The sequence below is a fragment of the Molothrus ater genome, chromosome 20, assembly GCF_012460135.2.
Source record: "Molothrus ater isolate BHLD 08-10-18 breed brown headed cowbird chromosome 20, BPBGC_Mater_1.1, whole genome shotgun sequence".
Lineage (NCBI taxonomy): Eukaryota > Metazoa > Chordata > Aves > Passeriformes > Icteridae > Molothrus > Molothrus ater.
This window is the reverse complement of record NC_050497.2, coordinates 6,621,648-6,649,352: the sequence shown is the minus strand read 5'-3', so window position 1 is coordinate 6,649,352 and position 27,705 is coordinate 6,621,648. Positions and strand designations below refer to the sequence as shown.

The window sequence follows — 27,705 nt, the reverse complement described above, 5'->3', positions numbered from 1 at the left end:
CTCACCGGGGACCACGCTGGTGTAGGTGACCCCTGAGAGGCGGTGCAGGGGGTGGCCCTGGCCATCCTCACCCTTCACCTTCAGCAGAAAGTCCCCCGGGGGGACCCAGAGCGGCGAGCCCACCCAGAGCTGCGCGCTGGGGCCGGCGGAGGAGTTGAGGAGGGGCTGCACGGGCAGCGAGAGCAGAACGTGGCCCGAGGTGTTGAAGAGCTCGATCTCCTGCAGGCGCCCAGGCGGCCTCAGACCCGTGCAGTTCAGCAGCACAGAGATGGGCAGACCTGCAAAGCGGGGAGGGAAAAAACCACCAACCACATTCCCGGCTGCAAAACCCCCAAATGCGGCACCCAGCCCCTCGGGCAGCACCAGCCTCACCCTGCACCGGCCGCTCTCCGGGCTGGCTGGTGTCAAATTCCGGCTGGGTGGAGAAGCTGGCTTGAAAATTAACATTGCTGATGCCCGTGATCCTCAGCGAGTGGCGGCCACTGCTCCGGGTCTGGAAGCAGATCGAGAGTCAAGTGCTGAGGGAGGGAAGGGAGAGGAGGAGGGAAGGGAGAGGAGATGGGAAGGGAGAGGAGATGGGAAGGGAGAGGTTGCAGCCGGCCCCTTCCAGCCTGCTCACACATCCTCTGCCTGGCCAGAGATGGATGGGGATAGTCCACCCCTGGAAAAGCCTGGCAAGCTAAACATCCATCAGGGAAAGGCAGAGGATGTGCAGCTCTGCCAGCAGCCTACCGTGACCAGCCACGTCCCTGGCTCGTAGGGCTCCAGGGCCACCACCATGGCTGAGTTGGGGATGCTGAGCAGCTCCTTCAGACCTCGGCCCTTCTCCAGGACCTTTCCTGTGACAGGAAGCGAATGCCTCAGGTGGGCAAGCCAGGTCCATCCCCTGGCTCCTACAGCAGCTGGGAATCACCTCCCCCAGGGCTCAGGGTAGTGCAGAGCCCGTCACAGCTCACAGCCAGGGAAAACCCTCAAAGGCAGAGGCAAAGCCAGCCTGGGAGGGGAGCAGGGACATGTGCTGGTGTTTGCTGGGGGCTTTGTAGCTCATCACCTTTTCATTTGAGTTTTAGGGCAGGTTTTGTGAACCCCTTGCTGCTTGTCCTCACCTGAGGTCTTTGTGGGGGCCAAAGCCCCACCTCTCCTTGTTGTCCCTCTCCCAGCTCCTACCTGCTGGGTCCTGGACCCTGATCCCTGGGGCAGGGCCACTCAGGGAGATGGTGACCTCCTTCAGGCTGGGATCAAAGGCGACCTGCCATGTGTTCTCCCCACCATCCTCGTGGTCTGTGGACAGCAGGTGGACCTTGGAAGCCTGGATGGCCTCTTCCACCCACTTCAGCACCTGCAGGCAGTCAGGGGAGGATTAAACCTGGATCTCCCCTCCCCAGCCGGCACAGCCTCACTTCAGCACAAGGGGCCAGGTGTCCCCACTCACCTCTGTCACCTGCTGCTTGTCCAGGTGGAAGATCTGCCCTGAGCTGGTGGCGGCGATGCGCTCGTACACGCGGTACCCGGGGTGGCTCCTGTCCCCGCAGTCCCCCGTCAGCACAAACACCACCTGCCACAGCAACCCGCGGGAGGGGACACAGCTGGCACCCACCAGCATCCCAGGACATCGAATCGGCCCCGGGGGGGTGCAAAATTCCCCCAGTGCGAGGGTTTCATCTCTGCGCCTCGCTGATGCGGTGCTGCAGCCGCAGGAGCCGGGGCCGCTCACCTGGCTCTGCTTGTGCTGCAGCAGCCGCAGCAGCTCCTCCTGCTGCTCGTAGTCCTTGGCCCGAGCATCCGAGAAGACGTAAACGAAGGAGCCGGGATGCGAGATCTCCACGGCCACCCTGATGGCGCCCACGCTCATCTCCGGGCAGTCCCCCCCGCCCTGGGGACACAGGCACGGAGCCACCCAGGGCTCAGCTCCCGGCAGGATCCCACCCGGGGGATGCTCACGGGGAGGAACGGCCTCATGTTACTGGAGTCAGCGGGATGGAACTGCAGGGACATTCGGGATCACACGGACCCGGCCCTGTCTCGCTAACGAGGATAATTAAAGCACCCGTTTGGGGATCCATGGTCACAGAAAGCTTTAAGTGGGCACATTTGTGCCAGCCACCCCAGGGAAGCCTCCTGGCACAGAGAGGACCAGCTCCCACTTTCCCAGGGCTTGGCACCCCGAAGGGCTGGGAAAGCATTTGCAGCCTCAGCGTGACACCTCCTGCCAAAACAGCTGCATCCGAAGGGAAAAGCCACAGGGATTTAGCAATTCACAGGAGGCAGGGCAAGAGTGGGGATGGATAAAGCAGGATTAAGCTCCCGGGGAACATTTCAGCTGGCAGAAAACAGACAAAGTAATTTAAAATTAAAAAAAAAAAAACAACCAACCCAGAAATTAAAAACTCAATTATCAGGCAGTGGTTGTAGAAAAGGGGATTTTTGGTTCCATGAAGAGTCTGGGCAAACTCTTCTGGGATCAGCATAAGAACTGTGAACTGGGAATTCTCTGCCCTGTTGCAGGACTCTGGGACAGCATCATCACCAATCCTCTCCACTCCCAGCCCTGTGTGCAGCCCCCAGCCAGTCTGGCTCAGCCTGAACCCCCATCACACTTGTGGGGGATGCAGGAATTGCCCCCAGAACCCACCACCAGGCAGTGCCAAGGATGGGGGCTGAGGATGCCTACCTGGACATGGAGCTCCCGCAGGCGCTGCTGGAAGAGCTGGGGGTCCGTGGTGAGGGTGACAGGTCCCACCTCTGCGAGCACACAGATGCCACCACTCAGTCCCCTGAGCCCAGCACCAGCTCCTTCCAACACCACCCACACTGCTGGTGCTCCTGGCACCCGTGAGACTCAGGGTCCAGCATCTACCCTGGCCTGGCACCAGCAGAGAGGTGGCTTTGGGCAGACCAGCCCCTGTGCCCATACTGCGACCACGTTGGCAGACTATTCCTACAGCCAGGAATTTCTCCCGACACGCTGGGTGGTCCCAGCCAGGGTGAGCTGCAAACCCTGTGCCCTTTTCTACTGGGGGAGGCTCCCAGCAAAGCAATGCAGGAATCCATTCACTGCCTCTGCCTCCTTCCCTGTCTGGCGCCAATGATTTCACTCAACTCTGTGTTTCAGCTGAAAATAAAGCTTGGGTGCCTCTCTCCTTGGAGGAGGCCAGGGCTCTTTTGGGGAGCAGCTGCTCTTTTATGGATGTGCACAAAAACAGGACAAAAGTAGGGGCAGAAAGAAATGATTCTGGTATCACAGCAAGTTATCAAAGCCTCTTAGCAAGTGTTGTTTTTATTGAGGTGACCTGGAAGCTCGTTGTGGAGTTGGACAGAAATACCCCCATGGTTAGTCCAAGGAGACAGAGCAGGCTGGAAGGGGAAGAGCCACCCACAACAAAGTGCCAGCACCCCTGGGATTAACACAGTGCAAACAACCCAGCCTGTGCCCCCAGGATGGCTTGGGGACAGGAGCCCCAGCCCAGCTGCTGAGGTGTCATCCCCAGCACAGCACTCACCACGGCATCTAAAACAGGGAGAAGGAGCAGTGGGAGCACTTGTGAAGTGCACGCTTCAAGCACAGACCCAGCCAGGGGCACAGCCCAGCTCCTCACAGCCCCTCCATGGCAGGACACACCCTCAGCCTGTCCCGGACCTACCTGGGTCATGGAAGGGCACCAGGGCGTAGTTGCTGATGGGTTTGGTGCTCCTGCTGCGCGTCCGCTCCAGGATGCGCGAGGCGCCGTCCATCACCTGCACCAGGTCGTCGTACATGGAGCCGGTGACATCGAACACAAAGGCCAGAGTGGCCCACCCTGGGGGGCTCTCGGCCGCACCGAGGGCCAGCAGCGTACAGAGAGCTACGAACACCCCTCCGTGGGGCGGCATGGCGGGGGGACACGCTCAGGTGTCAGGAGCGCCCCTCTTGTCCTCGTCCTTCCCGCAGAGCCGCTGGGAGCGTCCCCGCAGCAGGGAGGGAGGGAGGGACACGGTGTGCGAGGGGCCACACGCGGCGGGGACAGCGAAGGGACCCCGGGCAGGCACCGCCCAGCCCTCCGCAGCTGCGGACCTGCTCCTCCAGCGTTCAACTTCTGGGAGGGAGCAGCGAGGGAGGGAGGGAGGAAAAAGCGGAATTTTGGAGCCAGCGACGCGGCAGGGAGGTGGGTGGGAGTTGGAGGGAATCGGGATGGAGATAGAGCGGTTGGGAAGCAGATCCTGCAGCCCACGGGATTGTCAGAAACGCTGCCCAGGCCCCCTCCCCAGCCCTGACCCCCTGGCTCAGAGAGCCCCTGCTCTGCTGGGGGGAGCAGGGGGTTAGGGGAGGACACGGGGGTCACAGCTGAGCACCTGTGAGGAAACCCTGCCAAACCCCAGCGGGGGAGAGACAGCTGTGAAAGGAGCCCCAAGGACTCGAAACTCCCCCTTGCTGGGCAAAGGGCCCTGGAACGGGGGTCTGCAAAGGGGCTTGGAGGGGAGGGGGCTCTGTGGGGGGCTCAGCCACGCAGCCACCCCACGAACAGGGAGCAAAGAGCCACGCAGAGCACAGACGGAGCCGGAGCCGGGCCGTGGGCTGGGACAGGCAGCGCTTGGCCGGGGCAGGCAGCGCTTGGCCGGGTGCGGAGCGCTGAGCTCACGCTGCTCCGCTGGGATGCTCTGCTCTTGCTCAACTCCCCCGCAGCGGGAGCCAGCGCGCAGCCACGGCCAAAAGCCGGCTCCAGGTGAAGCTGGGCACCTCCTGCACCCCCAGCGGCACCTCCCAGGCACAGGAGCTGGGGGACCTTGGAGATCACCCATCTCATACCCCACACACAGGACGGTGGGACCGTTCTGTGCATTTCTTCATCCCTGCAAGCCTGGGCTCAGCCCAGCCCAACCTCAGAGCAGGCAAGGACAACCTCACAGCAGAGCAACGACACTTCTGCCTCTGGGGCTGTGCCAGTGGCCTGTTCCCCTCCTGTCCCAGTACCAGGGCTTGCACTCCCCACCCCACAGAGCTGAGTGGTGTCCCCCACCCCACAGTGCCTCAAAACCTACCTTGGAGCACCCCCAGTCACCAGTCTGCATGCCAGCTCCATCCTGCACCCTGGCAGGGAGCACCAGCACTGCTGGCACAACCAACCCCCAACAGCTTCTCCTCATCACCAAATTAATCCCAGCCAGCCCTTCCCACACCCACCAGTGCTCCCAGTCCCAGGGGCACCTGTTAGCTGGGCTTTAACCCCTTCCCTGCTGGGGTTTAAGGCACAGACTCTGGGTAACCACCGTGGTTTGGAGCCTGTGCCTGTCCTTGCCCATTCCATGGCACAGGGGAGGAATCCCTGGGAGCTCCCACCATGTGCTGGCTCAAAGCACCCCTGCACAAAACCCCCTGCACAAACACAGCCTCCTTGTTCAGACCATTAGGGCATCTCCTCTGGCCTCCTGAAAACAATTAGTCAGCCTCGTTAGGGGAGCAGACACAGGGATGTGGCTGCCAGGGAGGCCTCGCAGGGCTCGTTTCCAGGAGAGTTGGCAGAGCAGAATGGCCAACGCTGCACGTGAGAGCCCAGTCCAGGCTGTGAGCCCCCTGTGAGCCCTGCCAGGAGCAGGGGGCTGCCAAGGGGCACATCCAGGCACTGGGACGCAATTGTGGAATATTTGTATCAAGATTCCTCTGCAGCCACTGTGTGCCAAAGTGACCCAATGGCTCCCAGCCCTCTGCATCAATGAGGGGGCTCGGAGGGGACAGGGACAGGGCCCATGGCTGTGTTTTCATTGCAAAAGGAAAACGGGGTGCAGGCACTGTGTCAGGATGGGACCCAGCAGGGAAAGCCGTGTCTGGGTAAAAGGAGGTGGGAGGAGCAGTGTATGGGGTGCCTGGAGCTGATTCCTGGCAGCTCATCACGGGTGTGGGCACAGTGCCTGCCCACAGAGCCCAGGGCATCCCTATTTGCACCTGTCCTGGTGCCATCACCTGTGCTTGGGGACAGGACAGTGGCACCCCCAGCTCAGCTCCCAGCCCCACCAGGCGCCAGGGCAGCTTTGGGGACCCCCATGATCCCCCCATATCCCACAGCACATCACAGACCACTGCCACTTCGTTACTGTCATTAAGCTTTTATTTCCACTGTCACAAAGTTCCTGGGTTTTGTTTTGTTCTGTTATTAAACTGTTTCATTTGCTTGGTTTGCTCTTGAATTCATCTCAAGACAAGGCAGCGGGGCATGCAAGCCGAGACACACACAGGCTTCATCTCCACAAACAAGGCTCTTTGCTGGAGCTGCTGCTTCCCAGCCCAGGGCTCAGCCACCCCCTGGGCAGGGCTCACCCCTGTGGGCACCCAGCCCAGGGCTGCTGGCCACAGGAGCAGAGAGAGAGAAGGGAAGGATGATTTTGCTGCAGCGCTGCTGGAATAGGCAGGGCTGAAATGTGGAACTGAGACCCCAAAACTGCTGCACCCCAAACTGTGCACTCATGGGGCCATCAGCTCCCTGCTTTGCCCTCAGCCCTCGCTGCTGTCCCAGCCAGACCCTCCTCTCCAATGCCCTTGGGGAGGACAGGTGAAAGATGCTCTCACTAAATGCCCCCAATGTCCTCCTTGGGTGGGGACAGTGAGCTGGCTGCAGGTCACTCACCCATCCCAAATGACCCCCCAACCCTAAATACATGGCAAGGGGGCAGCTCTGCCAGTGATTTCAGCTGCCCCCACACCATGCCTGGCCCTGCTTCAAAGCCAGCCCTGCTCCAAGTGGGGCTCAAATCCACATCCCAAGACTCCAAGACAATTCCACCCTCTGGGCAGCTGCATCCCTGCCCACTGAGGAGCAGTGGCCTGGGCTGGGATTGCCACAGCCTCAGCCTTCCATCCAACAGGAATGTGGTGTCCTGATGGCATGGGAAGGAGCAACAGGCATCCTGTGAGGGAGGGTGAGATGCAGGTGGCACCTGGCACAAACAGGGTCTGGGGTCCCCCATAAGCAAACACCCCCCTCCACCAACCCAGTGGAGAGCGCTCCTGGGACCAGCCTGGTCTCGTTATAAATTGCATTAATTAACAGCCTGCTCCAGAGGAAAAACCCTTCCCTTCTCTCTCTCTTGGGTCCTGGTTTGTGCTGTGAGGAGAGGGCAGGGGGGAATTTGTCCCCAGAGTCCCCTCCCACGTTCTTGCTTCTGGGGGAAACAGCTCAGCTCAGCCCAGCCCCAGAGCTCAAGGAAAGACGGACACAAAGCAGCAACAGTCAGCACACAGACAGAAAAGTGAAAAGAAAGGAAAGTACAGACATGGCATTTAATGGGGCAACACTGACAGGGACAAATGAGAGGGGGCACATGCCACAGTCACCAGGGCTGGAGCCTCACCTCTGCCTGGCTGTGCTGTGAGCCCCCTTCCCATGGCCAGGGCTCTATTTTGGACAGGCACCAGGAACCCAAGCACAAACAGAGACAAACCAGGGCTTGCTGCCTGTTCCATCGTGAGCAGGTGTAAAACAAGGCTGGAATTAAAGACTCACTGACAAACCCAGTGTTCCATGCACTGTTCCTGGTGCTCTGCAGTGCCTGGTGCCCGGTGGGTCCTGCCAAGCCCTGTGCCCACAGTCTTGAGCCGTACCCAGCACTGGTGCTTGCCAGGGCACAGACCCCAAACTGCTTTCAGAGGGGGAGGGCTCACCCCAGCCACTCCACTGATGGGGAAACTGAGGCACAAGGAGGTTAAGGCCGACATTTCCAAGCACAAGCTGCTCCAAGCCTTATTCTCAGTGATACCAAGAGGCTGCAGATCCTGGGGGTGGTCAGGAGGAATCAGAGGCCCTCAGTGCTCCCCAAAAGTGGGACTGGAAGCTTCCAAGCCAGGGTCCCAAATCCACAGCCAAGGGGGAACACTGGGGCAAAACATTTTGCTCAGGGACGCTCAGTGTGCCAAGAGCCCTGGCAGGGCTGAGCCCCTGGGGACACATCTGTGGGCACTGATGGAGCTCAACCCATGACAGGTCCTCCAAAAACGAAAAGCTTTCCAGGGGAACAGTGTCAGAGTGAATGAGGTTTGCCTTTACCTGGGAATTATGTCAAACCTGGCAGGGGCCATCATTCATCAGCAGAGGTGATTACAGCAGTGTCACATTCATTGGGAACATTGATTGGCACCAGGAGGGGACCAGTCTGGCAGATGAGCATTCAACAAGTTGCAGGCACTGCAAAAACCTACCCCAGAGAGTTCCATTTTGGCCACAGAGCAACAAGGAGAAGGAGGTTTCCATGGGAGTGAGTAGGGGACACCCTCCAGAAGCACCCCCACAGTGAAACATGGGCATCCTCAGGGCAGGAACTGCAGAAGAGGCAGAAATATTGCACGTGGATGTGAGGTCAGTCTCCTTGGGGACGGGGAGAGGTGGTTTTTTATGGGCATCAAGAAGTACCACAAGCACAAAATCCCAAAACTGGGGAGTGGGGCTGCATGGTGAAGAACCAGCATCCCTTGGCTGGGGCATCTGTCCCTGCCATGCCAGGAGGATTCAGAGAATGCTGAGGCACCTCTCTGTCTCCTGCATGGTGAGACAGCTGTCACACTGTCCTCCACAGGCAGATGTCACCTCCCCCTGCCAGGGGACAGTCCTGTGTCTGTGCTTAGCCACAGGAGCTGGGGCACAGCTGGGTGGGAAGATGCTGCTGCCATCAGCTGGGCCAGAGATGGAAGGGTGAGGCCCCAGCATGGCTTTAGGGGTCCCAAAAGCTTCTTGCACTCTGCTCCTGAGGGAAAGCACATCTCTCCTTTTCACATCTCTCCTTTTCACATCTCTCCTTTTCACATCTCTCCTTTTCTCCAGCAGAGATGCCAACTGTGCCCCACGGTGTGGGTGCTGGTGGGGCCGAGCTGGGGGCACATCCCAGAGGGGTGCTGGGTGCTGATGGAGTTTGGAGAGGCCCTGCAGGCCTGAGGCTGCAGCTCAGTGTCCCCAGGTGTAAATTCCCAGCCCTTTGCCTCCTCCAAGCCGGGTGCAAGCGGCTCCGTTTGGGGTCACAGCAAAACCTCCCACGTCCTGTGGGAGTGGTGGGGTAAGGAGACACCCTGAGCTGTGCTGTCACCCTGTCACCCTGTCCCAGCTGGGAGGGGGGCACAGAGCAAGGCAGAGCAAGGCTGCCCCTCCAGCACACCAAAGAGCTTCCCACCGTTTGCAAAGCAGAACACAGCAAAGGAATCTGCCTGAAAGCAAAACCCAACTCTGGGCTCCATTAATACTTTTTCATGCAGTGAGAAAATGAAGGGAATGAAGGAAATAGGGATGTTCTGGTGCCCAGCAGTTTCCTCACCCTGCCCAGCTGAGGGATGGAGCTTGGTCTGCTCAGAGGCTGGGCTGAGTGAGCCCTCACTGAGCCCCCAAAGGGTGAACAGGAAAATGCAGGGAACACGGGAACAGGGAGAGGAAAAGAAGCTACAGCATCCCCTCCAAACAGCAGCCAGCCCACGGAGCTTGGGATATGAGGGGTGGGAGGAGAGGGGGGAAGGCAGATTTTTGGCTTCATTGTTATTGCAGGCTCCCGGGTCCCCGCAATAGTGTACGAGCATGTAAACCTTACAAATCCTCACCTGGGTGGGTGGACACACACACGAGAGACAAAACACAGCAGCAACATTTACAACAAATAAATAAGGATATCGATCGTCGAGATAGGCATATAAAAAAAAGCCTCACTTTTTTCCACCGAAGGGGGGAAAAAAAAAAACAAAAAACCAACAAAACCAAACCAAACCAAAAAAGCACAATACTGTCTCACCAGAAAAAATAAAATAATAATATAATATATATCCCTAGTGAGCCGAGCCGGGCTGTCAGCGGCGTCGTGGGTGACGCCAGGACTCTGTTCCCCATCGCCGTCGGTGCCTCCCCGGCCGTCCCCGGTACCTTCGGGCTCCTCCCCGCCGGCGCATCCGCGGTCCCGTCCGGAAATGTGGGGAAAAGGGAGCAGAGGGGCTCGGAGGCCGGGAGGGGGCTCTGCCCGCGGCGATGCTCCAGCGCTCCCGGCCCCGAGCTCTGCGCTGCCGCTCAGACCCGGGTCTGGCGCGGGGAGCGTTTGGGAAAAGCGGAGTTTGGCGAATGGCAGCGGCTGGTTCAGAGTGCAGAGAGGGGGCTGAGCTCGCGCTTTGAGGGCACTCCTCGCTCGCAGGACAGAAAGGGAGGCCGGGAGGGACAGGCAAGCTTCGCACGGCGGTGGTCGGATGGCACGGAGAGCATCTTCCCCCAGGCATCTGCAGGAGAGGGGGGAGAAGGGAAACGGGGTGAGAAGCATGGCCAGAAATTCCCTGTGGCCGTCTCAGCACAGCTGGAAGGGCAAAGCCAGAAGCAGAATAGGTATTGAAAATCTCGAAACTCCAGTGGGGTTAAAAACATCCCACCCCCAAGGCACTCCTGGACTGTGATGAGCAAAAACACTCCAAGGAACTCTGCACCGCTCCACAGGGCACAGCAAGGACCACGGGATGCTCAGCCCAGCACCTGTATGATGCTGTGAACCAGTGTCCCTGGCACTGCTGTGCCAAACCAGCTCCAGGGCATAATATAATAAGATATAAGATAAATAAACCATTTAATATAATCTGTCTCTGGAGTGTCCCCATGTCCCCAGCACGCCAGCTGCCTCCCTGCCTCCTGTGCAGCCACATCTGCCGGTGCGGGCACGAGCTGTGCCACAGGCAAGCATTTCCATCTCCATGGGATGAGGTCTGAGGGGGCTCTGTGATACGGAGAGAAACTCACCAGAATGGGGGCAACATTCCCCCTTGCTGGATTTGGGGGGGATTTCCACGTTTTGGTGCCTCAGCAGAGGAGAATCAGCTGCCTATGCTGGGGCAGGTGGGATGGGGGATTTGGAGCCCCCAGTGCTGCACTCACCGCCGCTCGGCCCCGGGACTATACGAGCCCATCGTAGAGGGAGAGCGCCTGCACGATGGAGGGGTCGGCCTTGGAGCCCTCCTGAAACTCCTGCAGCGTCAGCTTCCCGTCTGCATTCTGCAAAACACTCCTGTTACTGCACTGCTCCACCCAGCTGAGCACCCAGCCTGTCCACACCAGCCCACACACCCTCCCCACTCCGCTGCCTCAGCCTCAGTTTCTCCACTGAGTCACCCATGGAGGGGACAGTGCCACCCTGGAGACCCTGAAATGGATGCAGGGATCCCAGAGGGATGTGGGTATCCCACAGTGACCCTGAAATGGATGCAGGGATCCCAGAGGGATGTGGGTATCCCACAGTGACTCTGAAATGGATGCAGGGATCCCAGAGGGATGTGGGTATCCCACAGTGACCCTGAAATGGATGCAGGGATCCCAGAGGGATGTGGGTATCCCACAGTGACCCTGAAATGGATGCAGGGATCCCAGAGGGATGTGGGTATCCCACAGTGACCCTGAAATGGATGCAGGGATCCCAGAGGGATGTGGGTATTCCACAGTGACCTTGGCAGCAGCTGAGATCTTGTGTTGGTGGGACAAGGAGGCACCTGCAGGAGCCAAGATGCAGCAAAGGGACCCACAGCACCTCCTAAATCCCTTGGGCACAGGGAAAAAACCTTCAAGCATCCTCACCTTGTCCATCATGGCAAAAATCCGATCCACCCTCTTCTCTGGCGTGTTCTCCTCCTCAGGAAGCTCCACTGTGTTCCCCTGCAGCAGCAGGACAGGACCAGGTCACACACTCACCTGTGCCCTGCCTGGAGGGTGTCCCCAGGCGAGGATTGTCCCCACACACATCAGGACAGGGTGCAAGGGGACAACACTGGCACCAGAACCACCCTCAGCAGCCAGATCCAGACACTGCCCTGGCCATGACGGCCACGATGGCCACAACCCCCCACCAAAAAAGGCCAGAGAAGGAACTGGGGGTGTTTCAGCATTCCCACAGAGCTGAGCTCCAGCCCAGCAGGCACTGCTTGCCCCGTGCCCCCCCTGCCCCTCTTACCACCATCTGATAAATGGCATCCACAATGTCCAGCATCTCGTTCCTCGTGATGTATCCATCATTGTCCAGGTCATACAGCTTGAATGCCCCTGTGAGACAGAGCAGCCCCGAGGGGCTGGGACTGTGGCCCCACCCTGGACACACATCCCAGCACCCTGGTGGGGCTGAGCCCACCAGCAGCCCCCGGGGAGCACTTACACCTCAGCTTCTCGTCCAGCGTGCCCCGGGAGGTGACTGACAGCGCCTGGATGAACTCTGAGAACTCGATCCTCCCATCCTGGGCGAGGAAAGGAAGGGAGGGGTCAGGCTGCTGCAGCCACTCCTGCCCAGCAAAGCCCTCCCTGCCCATGTATCCCCTCTGGGGGGCACATCCGAAAAGGCAGCAGGGAGGGAGGAGTGATGCACGTTTATCCCCAGCACTGCGATCCAGCGCTCAGAACATCCCAGCAGGAGCAGCTCTGGAATGCAGGGGGCACCACAGGAATGGGCTTTTGTCAGAACACCACTTCTCCTTTCCTGCTTTGCCACTCCATTGCCCTTCCCCACATGATTCTCCCCAGCTAAAATAAGCACAGGGGCTTGCTCCAGCTGTGCCGCTGCAATTTCACGCCCCAGCATGGTGGAAAACACTGGAATGTTCTGCTCTTCCAGTGCCAGGCAGACACATCCCAAACCCATCCCACCATCACCACAAGCCCAGCCCTGACCCCGCTGGACCCAACCTCTGGATCCCAGACTTACTTTGTTCTCATCGAAGACATTGAAAACAAAGGTGGCAAATTTGGTTGGGTCTCCGAAGGGGAAGAACTGCTTGTAGATCTTCTGGAAGCCGGCGGCATCGAGCTGCCCGCTGGGACAGTCCTTGATAAAGCCCTTGTACCTGAGGATGGAGGGCACAGCATGGGCCCAGGAGGGCCTCCCCACTGATTTGGGAGGCCCTCCCCAGTGCTGCAATGGGCAGGAGCTGGGAAGGTCCCCAGGTGGTCCCTGTGTCACTCCCATCACGCACCTACAACATCCCAGCCCTGTGGGCACCACAGTGAGGGTGGCAGAGGGAACAAGCAGTGAGTGGCACCAGTGACACCAAGTGATGCCCACTGCACTGCCCCAAGCTGCTGCCAGCCCACAAGGGCCACAACCTGGCTCATGTTGAACACTGGGACATGGGAGGTGACAGGGACCCAATGCCCAGCCAGGACTGGCACTGATGCCGCACTGCAGCCGTGCCCTGGCAAAAAACAATGGCACAGTGACCACTGAGTTCTGTGAGGGTGCTTGGCCACTGGAACGGGCTCCCCAGGGAAGCCTGCCAGAGGTCAAGAAGTGTTTGGACAACTCTTGCAGGCACATGGGATTCTTGGGATGTGCAGGACCGGGATTTGGATTTATGCTGATGCTTGTGAGTCCCTTCAGCTCAGGATATTCTGTGATAATTTTTGCACAACCACAAATGAAAGCTGCTCAGAGGAGCTGGAGCACACAGCGAGGTTCCTGTGTCCTCAGATGGCACAGCCCAGGTCACTTCCAAAACCCATCAATGCTTTACCACCCCAAAAAGCCCTCGGTGCCAGCTCCAGGCTGGACCTGGCAGCTGGAAAGTGCCACTGAGCCAGAGGGAAGGGGCTCGGTGGCTCTGTAGGTGTGGGCACCACGCAGAGAGCACGAAGGGAGCATGTGGGACCACATGGGCAGCACGTGGGGTACGTGGATATTATGCAACACCTCGCCCAGATCTGTCAGGCGCCCGCTGCAGCGGGACAAGGGCTGGAGGAGGAGGGGAAGGGGGTGGCGAGGTGGGAAAGCGAAGTGGCGGTGACATCTTCTTCATCTGCTGCAGCTATGACTCACCGGGTGGGGGGGAAGGAGGAGAGAGAGACATAAAGAAAGCAAACCTTGACTGGTGGGATAGGGAGATGAAAGGGAAGCAGTGGCTTTTCTAGGGCGCTGTGTTCGGTGGGGCGGAGGGGACGGAGTGAGAGCGTGGTGCTGATGAGAAACTGTGGATCCTACCCCTGACAGCCTCTGCTGCCAAAGGGACAGCACCAGCCTCCTGCACCAGGTCACCAGCTGGACAGTCCCCATGTCCCCACGCTCTTTGGCTGCTCATATAGGGAGGGAAGAGCCACTAGAACCCAGCCCCTGTGCAGGGTGTGCAAGGAAAACCCCTCTATTTTCTGCTCTCCCCTGTGTGAGGCAGCACCTGCACCCCAATGCAGGTGCACCTGCCCACACCTCCTGCATGTCCCGCCCTGCCCAGCCAGTGGGGTGGCTGAGTGCCACCAGCTCCTGTCCCCTGCCCACAGCCCCAAGCCCCAGCCAGCTCACCACCAGGGCGGGCACTCACCACTGCTGCACCTCCTTCTCTGTGACTGCGAGAGAAAACAGGAGAAAAGAGAAAAAAGAGACAGAAATTTAGTGCTTTTGCAGTGACAGCTGCTCCTCTGCACTGCCCATCAGTGAATTCCCTGGGGAATGCTCTGGGGTTCCCAACAATGAATTCCCTGGGGAATGTCCCAGGGCTCACTGGCTCCATGAGCTGCCAAATTTTCCCCATGTGGCAGAAACTGCTTTTGAGGCACAGCCTGGGCCAGCCCAGGTGGTCCATGGGGCCAAGGCTGCAGGTGGTGCTGGGGACCCCAAAAACCAGGGAGACTCCCAAGATGTTTTATGTTGTGCTCAGGGAGTGCAGAACCACGAAGGAACATGAAGGGGACAAGCTGATCATGCCTGGGGAGGATCTGGCCCTGCTGCCTCATCTTGCCAGAGCCAAAACATGCCCGAAAACATCTGCCAGAACATCTGCCTGGAGGCGGCTCAGGGAGGGGACTTGCCTGGCCCTGACACTCTGAAGGTGGGCACAGGCACAGCCCCAGGGCTGGCATCCCCCAGGTACCAGATGTCCCTGGAGAAACATCCTCAAACCCATCCCAGCACACAGGGCTCTGGAAAAACCCCCAAAATACAACAAACTAGCAAACAGACAGCACTGGCAACCCCAAGTGTCCCCAGCCATGGGTGAAGCTGCTGAGATGAAAAATGTCCTCAGCAGAGGGAAGGCTCTGAGGGGTGCTGGGCAGGGGCTGGCCCTTGTCACTGCGTGTCCCTGTGCAGGAGCTGTGCCTGAGCCTCCCCACAGCGGGGAGCCAGGTGCCAGCAGGTGGGCACAGGGGGGAACGGCCTCTTTTGTCATTTCCTTTGCATCTAAATAGCGATAAAAGAGCCGCGGGTCTGAAAGGCGCGGGGATAATGAGGCGAGTGGAGATGTCAATGTGCAAACGGCTGATAAAAATAGAGAGCGAAGCCACACCAACAGATGCCAATTACCTTGGATGGCAAGAAAAATAAAGAAAGCAATTTTCCATCAGGAAGATTTGTAACGTGCCCGGCAGAAGGTGCAGAGCTCAGAGGTGAGGGCTGGGGCAGCAGCACTGGGGTGGCTGGGAGGGCACACAGCGGCCTCCACCTCACCACCAGCTGGATTCTGGCTCCAGCACCCCTGTCAGCAGGAATTTCGGTGCCCAAGGCTGTCCCCATGCGTTGGAGGGTCCCTCCATCCCAGCACAGGGGTTGCTGGAGGGACAGAGCCTTGAATTCCCCATTTCCCCTGGGGTTCAGCCAAAGCAGCACCCACTGTAGCACCACGGAGTGTTGGACAGCAGCTCCCCAGGAGAGGAGACACAGGCACAGGGATGCTCAGCATCTGGGATGAAGGACGTGGAGGGCTTTGGCAGTGTCACAGGAGGGATTTGGAGGCTGTTTGGTTTGGGCACACAGCAGTGTCTTGGCAGGAGGGAGGCAGGAAGGACACGCTGCATCCAGCAGCCAAGCTGGGGTGGGCTAAAACATCAATCACAGCAGTTCCAAGAGATTTCCCCATCCCAAAAAAAAACCCAAAAAAGGTTGCACAGAAGCATCCATTCAAAAGAGAGATGCTGAGTGACATCTCCAGCAGGAACACCTGCATTGAGACAACAGCGCGACCTCCACCCTGAGGATGCCCAGGGGATGCCCCAGACACCAGCTCTGCAGGCCCAAGCACCCACGAGCACCAAGGAGGGCAGGTGGAAGGAGGAGGATGAGGGTGAGCCCTCAGGGCAGGCAAAACGCACGGCAGCAGCAGCCGGGGCTGCAGTCAGAGCTCGGCTCAGCCCCTCCAGGCAAATCGCCTTCTGCTCTCTCTTGTTCGACTGCTTTTCCCCCACCGTGCTATTTTGGGCCCGGGAGCTGCCTTTCAACTCCAGCAGGAAACAATTAAGAAATTGGTGCTTTTTTTAGTTCGGGAGAGATGCTGGTAATGACAGCTCGGGAGGGAGGGCCGGAGCCAGCTCCCCTCGTGCCGCAGGAGATGTGTGATGCTCCCAGGAGAGGCTTTTCCGACGGGGGGAACCGTTCAGGTGCCAGGCTGGGAATCAGCACAGGGCTCCCGAGGAGGGAATTGTTAATGTGCATCCTGGCATGGAGCCACACGGAGCCCCATCCCTCCCCCCGCACACTGGCACCGCTGCCTCTCCTCCAGCTTTGTGTGCTGGGGAATCCGTGGGGTTTGTCGGGAGCGTGGCCTCATCTCCCAGCCCTTGGAAAATCACCCAGCTCTGGGTTCGCCCCTCCACTGCCACCAAACCTCCCGTCTGAGCAGGGGAAGAGCGTTCCCAGGGCAGGAACACCCAGCCCTGGGGCAGTGGCTGAGCAGTACCTGCCCCCCTGCACCTGCCGTGATGGATCCAGGACTTCCCGGCTGCCATCTCCCGGCCACTCCGACCCTGCTGGGGTCACACTCCGAGTGGCACCGATTAGGAATGCTGATGCCCGATGTGCAGCCACAAAAGCCTTGGGGAGACGCTGCTGCGTGCGTGGCTGTCCCGAGGCTGGGGAGAGAGGACACAGAGCGGGGACAGGGCGGGGACAGGGCTGTCCCTCTGCCCTGCATTGCCCAGCCGGGCTCACAGGCACTCCCTGTGCTGCATTTCCCTCCCGCGGCACCGATCACTGCTGAGCCCACACACATCAATTCTTACCCATATAAACCTCGGCCAGGCGCACCCCCGATCCTCCAGAACAAGGGGGTGACCCACAGCAGCCCCCCAGAGCCCCCCACCCGAGCCAGGGCCGGGCTCTGCCGCCGTGCCGCGCTCCGGGGCCCTCCGGGTCGGGCTATAAATAATGCACGTAGCAGCTCGTTAGTAGCAGCGTGCCCCGGGCTCCTCGGGGATGAAAGGCGCTAAATAAAGGCAGAGCGTTATCGTTTGTTATGAACCGCAGCTCTGGAAGAGGCATCGCCGAGCCGGGAGCCCCAGCGCCGCCCCGCAGGCGCCGGCCCGAGCGCTCAGCCCCGCTCGGCAGCGGCGGCACCGGGCAAAGAACGGGAGGGAGCGGGACTGTGAGGGCAGGAGCGGGGACAGGGACAGGCACCCAGAGCAGCTCAGGAGCTGCCCCACACGGCCAAACCCCGTCCAAGGGCCCTCTCTCTCCGCCGGGCGGTTCCTTTCCTATCCCACCTCAGGGAGGGAGGTTTCGGCGTCTCTCACACAGCGCAGAGGGGCAGAGCCTCGGAGCAGCCCCCAGCCCCCTGCCCGCAGCTGCCGGTACCTGACTCTCCCCCCCAGGCCTCTCCCCCCACCTCTCCATCAATCGCAGGGGCACAGGCGAGGAGTGACAGCTCCGTCACCACCCGCCCTCCGCGGGCCCCCTCTCCTCCCACCGCCCAGCTGCCACTGCAGCAAGAATCAGCTCTGGTTAATCAGTGCTCAAGCCTGTAGTGTTTTCCAGGCAGAGAGGAGAGGAGGGACCCGGGACTGCAAATCCCCATCCGTCGCCCTGCCGCAGGGAGCTCGCTGGACCGCGGCGGGGACGGGGCGGGAGGAACCTGGATTCAAATGGTTCAGGAACCCCTGGTCACGGTGGGATGTGTGAGGTGATGTGATGTCTCAGCCCCCAGGGGCTTGGTTTGTGCCGACATCCCTTCCCCTGTGTGCAGGGCAGGGGTTTGGCCACGGCCGCAGGGCTGGACCCTGAGCAGGGCTGTGCACACTCGGCTCAGCCCCGTGTGCCAAAACCAAGGGCACGGCCCTGTGCTGGCGCAGGTTTGGCTTCCCGAAGGCTCAGCAAGCGCCGTCTCCACGCAGCAGTAGTGAGGAGTCTCCCCTGAGCCCCCACACGTCCCCCCTTGCCCCAGCTGCCCCCCTGATCCCGCGGGGCCGTGGGCACCGCAGCCTTATCAGAGAAACCAGTTAAATATTTCCAGGCACAAAGTGCTTCCCTCACCACCACAGGGCACTGCAACTGTGCCAGCTCATGGGCTGTGCCAGCAGCGCACACTGGGTCATGGCAGGGGCAGTCCCGTGGCATTGATTTCCTCCGGGGATCTGCTGTGGCTCCTTCACAGGGTCCCCGGGCATCCCAGTCTGGGGGAGCCGGAGCACCACCCCAGGATGGGGCTCCCGTCGGGTTTGGGGCTGCCTAAACCGGCTCTGGGTGCTCAGAGCAGTGCTCAGGCCAGGGGAAATTAAACACCCACAATGGGTGCTCAGGCGTGAAGGAATGGGGCACTTATGCACGAACTAAGTGGGTACCCATGCCTGAGCCAGAGGGGCACTCATGCAAAAACACAGCGGGAGATCATGCGTGGACTAATTGGGCACTCGTGCATAAATTATGTGGGTGCTTCTAGGTGAACTAATTGGGTGCTCATGCATGAACTGCCCGGGTGCTGCAGCGAGAGTGCAAGGGCTGCTCATGCACGAACCAGCTGGGGGCTCATGCATCCATTTTTTTGGGCATTCATGAATTCCCGGAGCGCTCATGCACGGATTAATTCAGCAGTCGCACGTCCGTTCGCTGGGCACTCCTGCGTGAGCTAATTGGGCACTCACGTGTAAATTAGTGTAATTAGGAGATAACACACTTGTGCACGTACTAATTGGGCACTCAGGTGTGAATGCATCAGGTGCTCATGCATGAATTAATTGGACATTCAGGCGTGAGCTAATTGCAGCCACGTGCGCCAATTAATTGGGCACTCATGCATCAACAGCCGGGGCGCTCATGCACGGAGCGATCCAGCGGGAATTCGCTGGGCAGCCATGCATAAATCCAGCTGGGTGCTCGTATGCAAATTATTAATTGTGCGCTCATGTGGGTGTTAATTGGGTGCCCATGCGTGAATTAATCGGGCCGATGCTGATGAGCCCGGGGTGCTCATGCGGCTCCTCAGGGGTAAAACCCCCGGGAGCTGCGGGCTGAGCCCCGCACACCCTGCAGTTCATGCCCAACGCACTCCGCCCCTCGTCCCGCCGAAACACACATTTAAGAATTTTCTGAGCGTCAATGTGACACGAACTGCACTCTCAGCACCATCCCAATGTTAATATTGACCCATTAGGAGCGCCCCGCTCCCTCCCGCCCGGCCCGGCTGCGTGTGTGTGCTCACCCGGCTGCACTCCAGCCCCGGGATCACAGAGCCAGCATCAGGGTCTGAACAGCCCCTGCAGAATTCGCCTCTGGTCCCTCAGAGTGGCCAGAGCTCGGCACAGCAGGCACTCGGTGCAGATTTCACACCTGCAAACAGGGACACAGCGAGGTCCCGTCGGTTTGGACACAGGGACCCAGGGCCAGCCCTGGCTCTGCAGAGTGAGTTACCTGGGCCAAACACATCCCAGCCCCAGGGGCCATTCCCAGTTCCAGGCCTTGTCCCTACAAATCACTCAGCCAAGAGCACGGCAGCTGCAGTTGCAGGTGAGTGCAGCACTGGGGACTTCATCCAGCCCCCAAAATTGTCTGGTTTGGGGCACCTCCCTGCAGAGAGAGCAAGATGCCCTGCATGCCAGGCCTGGCTGGGGTCACCTCTGGCAGCCTGGGCTGTCAGGTGGCTCTGTGCAGTTTGGGCAGTCAGGGGGAAGCACTCAGGGACAGCTGAGCATTGGGACAAGGTTCCTCCCAGTGCACTGCCCCAGTTCCAGCACCAAGCCCCAGCACAGAGCCCAGTGCCCACGGGAGCTGCACGGTGGTGGAGGGAAGGGGTGAACTCTTGCAGGCTGCCACGGGCTCAGTCCTCCCCTGGGACTGTGCATCAGCCCATCCTGGGGCACTCAGAGCTCACTCAGGTCCCTGTTTGATGACAGTAACTTTTAGGATACACCACACGTCAGCACTTTGGAAATTTGGGTAGTTTGGTCGTGATGATGTGGTCTCCTTAAAATTCAGGTTGAATTCCTTAAGGATGTCCTAGTCCTGTGATCTCTGCCAGCTCTGGGGCCACCACACCACCCCTGGCTGGGCTTTGCTCCTGCTGCCATGGACAGCTCTGGGGCAGAGGCAGTAAAACATGACTGTGGCACCAGGGTCACCCCCATGCAAACAGCTGTTGCTGGAATGTGACTGATGTCATTTTCTTCTGCTCCCAGCTTGCCCCAGCCACTGCTTCCCCAGCTCACCCCGTGCCCATCCCTGCTCCTGGGATATCACCCACACACCGGGGTGTCCCTGTGTGGGAGCTCATCCCTGCAACATCCCCAAGGGATTTGGGAGCAGCCCCCAACACAGCCAGGGCTGCCTGCCTGTCACAGTGGGACATCCCCATCCCAGCTTTTCTCTCCCCATCAGACACAGGCATCACCAGCACCTCGACAGCCTCCAAGACATTTGAGCTCGAGCCTGACAGAGTTATTGGTGTCATTTGTTACTCTGGGCCACGGAGCAATGCTCACAGCAGCACCAGGGTGTTTGGCACCCTCCTCACCAGCATTGCCATTAGTGGTCTGCCTTGCTCCCAGGCTGGATAAACAGGTCCATGAGCAGCTCTCATCTCCCCCGGGGCCGGTACCAACAGGAAAGCCAATATGCAGCTGAAATCCTTTTTAGACTTTATTAAATATTTAAGGGCCCGACATTAGGCTTTGGAAATTGGGTTTAGGGAAAAAGCAGAAGTTGTTCTTTGAAGCAAAGGCAGGAGAGGAAGGGCAAAGACAGTGCCTTCATTTGGAAATGATGAATCAGGCTGAAGCACCCCCACAGCAGGAGCTGGTGGCTGGGGCAGGTCTATCCCAGGCTTGAATCCCAGCTTCCCCACGAGCCAACACAGCAATGCCTGGAGGGGCAGAGGGTTCCCAGTGCTGCTGGGAGCAGGGATGAAACAGCCCCCCTGCCCAGCCATCCAGGGGCAGCTGTGTCCTGTCATCTGCTCAAATCCATCCCTTGGCCACAGGGATCTCAGTGTGCTCTGGCACTCCAAGGTGCCATCTCCAACCCAAGGAACAATTCCTGCCCTGGCCAGGGGAGAAAACTCTCCTCTAGACCAGTGTGGGCAGTAGGAAGGAAGTGCCTCTGGCTCAGCCATCACTCCCTGGAGCCATGGGAAGGTCAGGAGGATGCTCAAGGCAAAGCCTTGCTGGCAGCAGGGCCACCTCTGCTGCCCTCCTGGTCTCTTGCAGGCATCACTGTGCACTGAGGGGGCACACAGAGACCCAGAGCAGCTCCACCAGGTCCAGCCATCGATCAGAAGATGCTGCAGAAACAGGTGGATGAAGCACAGGCAGCCCTGCTTCCAGCAGGAGGTGTGGGGAGGGAGCCCTGTGCTGGCAGCACCAGGCTGGGGAGCCCATGGCAGCGATGGTGGTGGAATTACACAGACCATGCCCTGGGGCTGAGCCCCCCATGGCCACCCCTGCCCAGGGCATGAACCCTGGCTTCCCTTACATCCAGCTCCCTGGAAGATCCAGGAGAACAAGGAGGGGAAGGAGGAACAAAGCGACCCCCCAAATGTCACCCCGCTCTCAGAGTGAGCGTGCCCAGAGGCTCCTCCCTGGAGCAGCCGCTTCCTTTGATGCCTTCAGAGCTTCTTGTTTCACAACCTTAATTATAGCGGCAGCAGCAAAGGTCAGGAGAGTGGTTAAGCAGATCCATTAACATGTCAGGGGATAAATGAAATGTGATTCTTGTGATGCTGGAGCAGCAGCAGCAGCCAGCGTGGCTGGCGGGGACGGCTGCTCCGCTCTGCCGCAGAGGAAACCCTCAGGGTGTCGGTCATGGCTCCCCCTGCCCACCCTGGCACTGCAAGAACCTCCCAGAGACTGCAGGCACTCCTCAAAACTTGCTTCTGAAACCCTAAAACTTGTTTTGTTTGCATCTCCCTATGGAGCCCCAGGTCCATGGGCACGTGGGATGCTCTGGGTTGGATTCACTGGGAGCAGGTTGGGGTCGCCCTGGAGAAGGAGCTGGAGATGCCTCCAGAGCACCAGAGTCCTCCAGAGGCAGCACAGCAGGTCCACATCGACCTTGCAGTGAACCTGCACCACAGCAAACCCCTTCACAGCTCTGGCTGCAGCAAAACCAGGCCCCAAACAAACTCCAGCCCCTGGGCATCCCTCTGGCACCTCCTGCCCCTTGTTCTGCCCCAGTGCCCCAAACCAACCCGGCCTTGAACACTCCCAGGGATGGAGCAGCCACAGCTTCTCTGGGCAACCTGTGCCAGGGCCTCGCCACCCTCACAGGGAAGAATTTCTTTCTGATATCCCATCTAACCCTGCTCTCTGTCAGTTTGAAGCCATTCCTGCCTGTCTGTCACTCCAAGCCCTGTTAAAAGTGACAATTTCACCCAGCCTTTGCCACTGAGGGTAACAGGTCTGTGGCCACCTGGCCAGCTCACCCTGCTTTCTGCTGGATGAGCAACAGGAGGGATTTCAACACAAACCAACCTGGCAGAGATACCCAGAGCCTGGGGCCAAACACTTTGGAGGCTAAAAATAAACCAGCAGCAGTGGGGGGAGCTACCAAGGTTCCTCCTCTGCTCCTGCCCACTGCCCCAGCCAGCACATTTCCTCAGCACTGTGGTGGCACGATGGAGCAAAGCCCCAGCCTGGCTCAGCCAGCAAGGAACCAATCCATTTTCCTGGCTGAAAACTGCTGCAATCGTAGAATTTCCTTTCCTTTCCCAGAGAATTCCACCCGCCACCATATTCCCCTGTAACTACAAATCAGTATGTTTATAGTTTGCTCTTAAACTAATGCCCTTTAATTCCCTGCATTACTGTCGAGCAATGGAGCCAATTTTGTGGCTTATTGTGAAAGAGCAGAAAATGATGATGCTGGAGTGAGTTGAAAATCCACAAAATAGATCACAGTGGGTGGGATGCGGTTCTTGGGAAAAGAGCATCTTCCTCGCACCCACTCTGCAGCCTGGCTGTCATTTTGGCACCCTCACCGTGGCTCCCACACCTTCACCCGAGCCCCACTGTGGCCTCAGGAGCACCAGGAGCAGCATCCCCAACCATCCTGACCCCAGCCTGGCCCCAGAGCCACGCTGCTGCACCGGCAGAGCTCTGAGCATGCCTGATTGCTCAGCTATTGCAGCCTCAAAAATAACGCTCAGCTAGGTCTGGACACGGGCAACAGCTGTGTAAAGGGAACCCTGAAAGCCAATCTTCCCCAAAATGACTGGGAAAAAAAGAGCTAAAAGGTGCTCTTCTGAAACGAGTGCACGTTTTTAAAACTGCTTCCTGTTAGTTAAAACCTGCACGTTTTTAAAACTGTTCCTGGCCTGCTGTGAGTAGGGACATTCAGAACTGTGCTTCTCTCCCAGTTTCTCTCCCCACACCAAGTCCTTTCCACCCAGGACATGTTTTGTGCTCCCACAACTTCATTTAGGCTGCAGCCACACCTCAGGACCTTCATAAATCTCCAGCTGAGCAGAACTCTCTGACTGTGGCCCCACAAGGTTCTTAAACACAATCCCAAATACCATTGTGGCCTTAAGCCATGAGCACCTGGCCCAAGTTAAGCTCAGGTTTAAATCCCCATGGAAGAGGATGTGATCCAGGGAGGATGGTGGTTCCTTCAAGTCTCAGGACCTCCTGGGACACACCAGCAAACTGCATCTCTGAGCTGCCCCAAAGAGGCATCAGAAGGATTAATAAATTAATTATTATCAAGCACTTTTTAATGAAAGGATCTATGAAAGCACAAAGAATTACATAGTTTATTATTCGGTATTATTATCACTCAACATTGACTTCTCCTGCACGCTCCTGTGTGGCACCAGCCTGGTCTCCAAGGAGGGTTAAACAGCCCTGCAGCCTGGCAGACGGTGGAGCTTGGCATTGCCAGGTATTCCTGGGCACTCAGGTGCCCAGAGACACAGAAAGGCACACGGAGATGGGTCCAGCCCAACAGGACTTGGGCAGCCAGCCCTTCAAAGAAGCCCTTCTGCGCCTTTAGGTGTCCAAGTGCCATTAAAATCTGGCCCCCAGCACTGGAAGTCAGGAGCAGAGTGGGGAGGGGAGCCAAGGGATGAGGTTTCCAGGCTCCTGCCTTTCCATGTCCAGCTCCCAGCAGGGCCTGGGACAACCTGCTCTGAATGCACACAGGAAAACATTTCTCACAGCTCACAGAGGCCGCTGATGCTGCCCTGCAGTATCCTCAGTTCAACCTCCCTGTCCACCTCTGCCCTGGCACCTGAGCCTTCCCCTGCTCCTCTCCTGGCTGCTCCCACCTCCTGCTCTTCCCAGGATTGCTGCAGCTGAGGCAAGGCCGGAGAAACACCACAAATAGGAGACGGAGAGCTCAGAGGGGACAAGGGACACAAGAAGCCACCAGGCACTGAGGAGCACCAAGGGGAAGCAGATATCCTCTGTGTCCCATGGATGAGATAAATTAGGAGAAAAACCATGTGGGTCAGAGAGAGGGAGTGACATTTCCCTCTGATCCTGCAGAACTGAGAGGGGGCTTTTTGGTATTTGCTTTGTTTTGTGTGGAAATCCATACAAACAGAAAATGATGCAATGGAAGGAAATCCCAGCGTGGGAGAAGCCCTCACGTACCACAGGCACAGCCCACACTGCCACAGGAACCTCCCTGAGACAAATGCAGGCTCCCATCAGTTTGGGCTGCTAGAGACATCTGCCCAGATGTGCTGTAGCACCAGCAGGAGCAGCACCACACACAAGGCAGGGACAGCACTTGCTCAGCAATGTGGCAGGACATGGGACAGGCAGCACAGGCCAGGGATGCTCTCGTGTCTGCCAGAAATGAGCCTAAATACCAACATGCTGTGGAAAAAAAACCTTTTCCAAGCAGGCCCCCAGAAATTCTTGAGCAGGCCATGGATCTGTGTGTCCCCTGCTCCAGCTGTTCCACCAGCCACAGCACAGGGGCCTGGACCAGTTCCTCCCTCTGTACTCAGCACAGCCCTGCCCTCCTACCTGCCTCTCCTCTGCCTGGCTTCCCCAAAACACAGAAGGAAATTGGTATCTTTCCAATCTCCCATGGTCTGAAGATAAACCAGAGGCTCTCAGCCGTGCTGGGAGGGCCCTGCAAAGCCTTCACCAGACAAGGGAATGCACGCTTGCCTTGACAGCTGCAGAGAAGGGGCAGAGGCTCACAGCAAAAGTAATTAATCCCAGAGACAAGAGGTGGAATGAGCAGAGCTCAACAAACAGGCCCTGGAATTAGTGACAGCTCTCCCTGACAGGCACCACACACCAGCCACATACTGCTGGGGCACGTTGGGATGCTGCACCAGACTCCAGCCATGCAAAAGGCCATGTGCTGCTGGGTGCTGCTGCCTCACCTGCACAGGTACAGGAATCTTTAAAAAGAGGCAGTGAGAGGTCCAGAGCAGGCAGGCAAAGCTCCAGACAGACTGGAAACTCATTGAGGGAGGGATCAGAGGACCACAGTCTTTCTTGGAAAGGGTACAGTAGAAAGGGGAGGGCACCCAAAAGAGAGGAGCAGAAAGTTGGGAATGAAGTGATTCAAAAAAGCAATGACCTGCTGGCCTTATCCAGCAAAGAGCCATCCCTGTGCCCAAAGATGTTGGTTTCACCAGCGCCGTGTTTGACTGGCTTTGGCTGCACGTGATACATGGGGCACCACTGCCTGTGTGCCCTGTGTCAGCCCCACTGGTGTCAGCACCTTCCTGGGCAGGGGAGCCACCCCAGGTGTGCAGAAAGGCCAGCACACAGGAGATCCCCAGCAGACAGGGCTGTGCTGGGGCTGGCAGTTCCCAGATCCCTCTCCATCGGAGACCAGCTCGGCACAGCGGCCGCAAAGGGAGCGGGGATTGCAGCACAGCACTGCCGGCACCTGGCCCGGCGCGGCTGCACTCGCCGTGGGCGACAGCTGCAGTGAGGACACCAAACCCAGCTCAGCTCCAGCGGGGGCTGTGCCCACCTGGCACCGCCACCTTCTCACGGCTCCCTCCCCCCGAGCACTTTGAGGAAGCCCAGCCAGGGTACCCCAACCTCTCCTCCCATCACGCCCGGCTTGGCACTGCGGACATGCCCCCGGCACCTGCCCTCCTCCCGCCGGCGGTGCCAGGCAGAGAGCAGCCCCGCGTGTAGGGTTGTGCAATGCACCAGAATTGCCTCTTCTCCATATGGGAGAACTTGCTGCATCCTAATCTATTGCCTTTTTGGGTAAGCGCTGCCGTGGGACTGCAGCAATGACAGAGGGGAGAGCTCGCAGGTCTGCTGCACGTTTGGGGAATATCTGCGACCTGCAAGCGGGGAGGCAAACTTGAGCCACCAAAGCCTTTGTTTCCTTTGTGCATCCTTCAGGAAAAAAAATGATTTTTCTAAAACTGGATGGCTGAGGCACCAGCCACGTTAATTAGATTACGGTGGAGGTCCAGACGGGAAAGCCACTCGTTCAGAAAATCAGGTTATTAAACCGATACTGAGATACTCAGACAAATATCGAACTCGCTCGTGTCGGGCTCTTCTCTCCACTTCAGAGCGCAATAACAAAGGGAACCCCTCCAAGTAACGCACCCAAACTTTGGAAGGCACCCAGAGGCTCGGCACCCTGCTCCGGGAGCTGCTGCCGGGCTCCGGGGAGGCAGCACGGGCACCACAACCCCCGCGGCGGGCCCTGGCTACCGGGGCCCGGGCAGCCCGGGGAAGGATGCTCGGGGCAGGGCCGGGGGGCGGCGAGGGAGGGCGCGATGCTCCGCTGGGCGCCGCGGGCGGGCAGGATGCGGCCCTGGCCCCGCCGTTCCCGGAGGCTCAGAAATAGGCCACGGAGGATGGTTTTTATAAAAAAACAGCGCGTTCCCCTGGCTCGCTGCCCCTCTCCATGTCTCTGCTGCCTTATGGGCTTTTTCCTCCTCCCAGGCCAATCCCTGAATTCTTCCAACAAAGCCCGGCCGAGCCTGCGCCCTCCCCGGGAGCGGCCCCGCAGGAGCCGCCGCTCGCCGCGGCACCGACCCGGCGGCAGCGCGGATCCCATCGCACCCCCGGCATCCCCCCGGCAGCCCCCCGGGCACTCACAGTACGTTTTCCTGGTCAGCTCTTCCACAACTTCAGGCTTCAACTTGCTGTTGGATTTGCCCATGGTGGCGGCAGCGCCTGTGAGCCCGCCGCCTCCCGGCCTCGCTGCGGGGCACGGAGCGGCGGGGCCGCTGCCTCGCTGGGGCTCCCGGCCCGGCTACATCCCGGGGGGGCGGCGGCGAGGGGGGCGGAGGGGTCTTTGTTGGCGGGGTTTGGCCGCAGAGCCGCGCTGCGGGGCCGCGCTGCGTGTGCGTGTCCGTGTGCGTGTCCGTCTGCGTGTCCGTGTCCGTCTGCGTGTCCCCGGCTCCACGCGCCCTCCCCGCCCTCCGCCGCCGGGCGCGGAGCGGCCGCGGGGGCGCGGAGGGGCGGGGGGGCGGCGCGCCCCGCCCCGCGCTGCGGGAGCGCCATGGGGATGGCGATGGGGAGGGGGCTCCGGCACGGCCCCGCCGCTGCCAAAGGCGGGAGGACCCCGGAGGGAGGGGGATTCCAAACGCCCCCCCCCGCCCCCGAGCCGCCCCGAGCGGGGATCGGCGGA

General features: G+C 59.2%; 2 protein-coding genes across 2 annotated transcripts in view; both read right to left on the bottom strand.

Moving 5' to 3' along the window:
• HMCN2 (hemicentin 2) overlaps positions 1-3,870 on the bottom strand; it is a 35,016-nt gene extending 31,146 nt beyond the window's left edge. The window contains 8 exon segments of the mRNA XM_036394203.2: positions 6-278; positions 373-493; positions 733-839; positions 1,168-1,339; positions 1,433-1,555; positions 1,715-1,873; positions 2,672-2,742; positions 3,642-3,870. Of these exon segments, the coding sequence (XP_036250096.2) occupies positions 6-278; positions 373-493; positions 733-839; positions 1,168-1,339; positions 1,433-1,555; positions 1,715-1,873; positions 2,672-2,742; positions 3,642-3,870 (1,255 nt within the window).
• Positions 3,871-6,062: 2,192 nt separating this feature from the next.
• On the bottom strand, positions 6,063-27,513 carry NCS1 (neuronal calcium sensor 1). Its single transcript, XM_036393703.2, has 8 exons — positions 27,171-27,513; positions 14,258-14,282; positions 12,655-12,793; positions 12,112-12,190; positions 11,914-12,002; positions 11,541-11,618; positions 10,848-10,964; positions 6,063-10,204 (listed from the first exon to the last, which is right to left on the bottom strand). Exons 1-7 carry the CDS (start codon positions 27,232-27,234, stop codon positions 10,866-10,868), a joined length of 573 nt encoding a protein of 190 aa, XP_036249596.1. The 5' UTR covers positions 27,235-27,513; the 3' UTR covers positions 6,063-10,204; positions 10,848-10,865.
• Between the last annotated feature and the right edge of the window lie 192 nt (positions 27,514-27,705).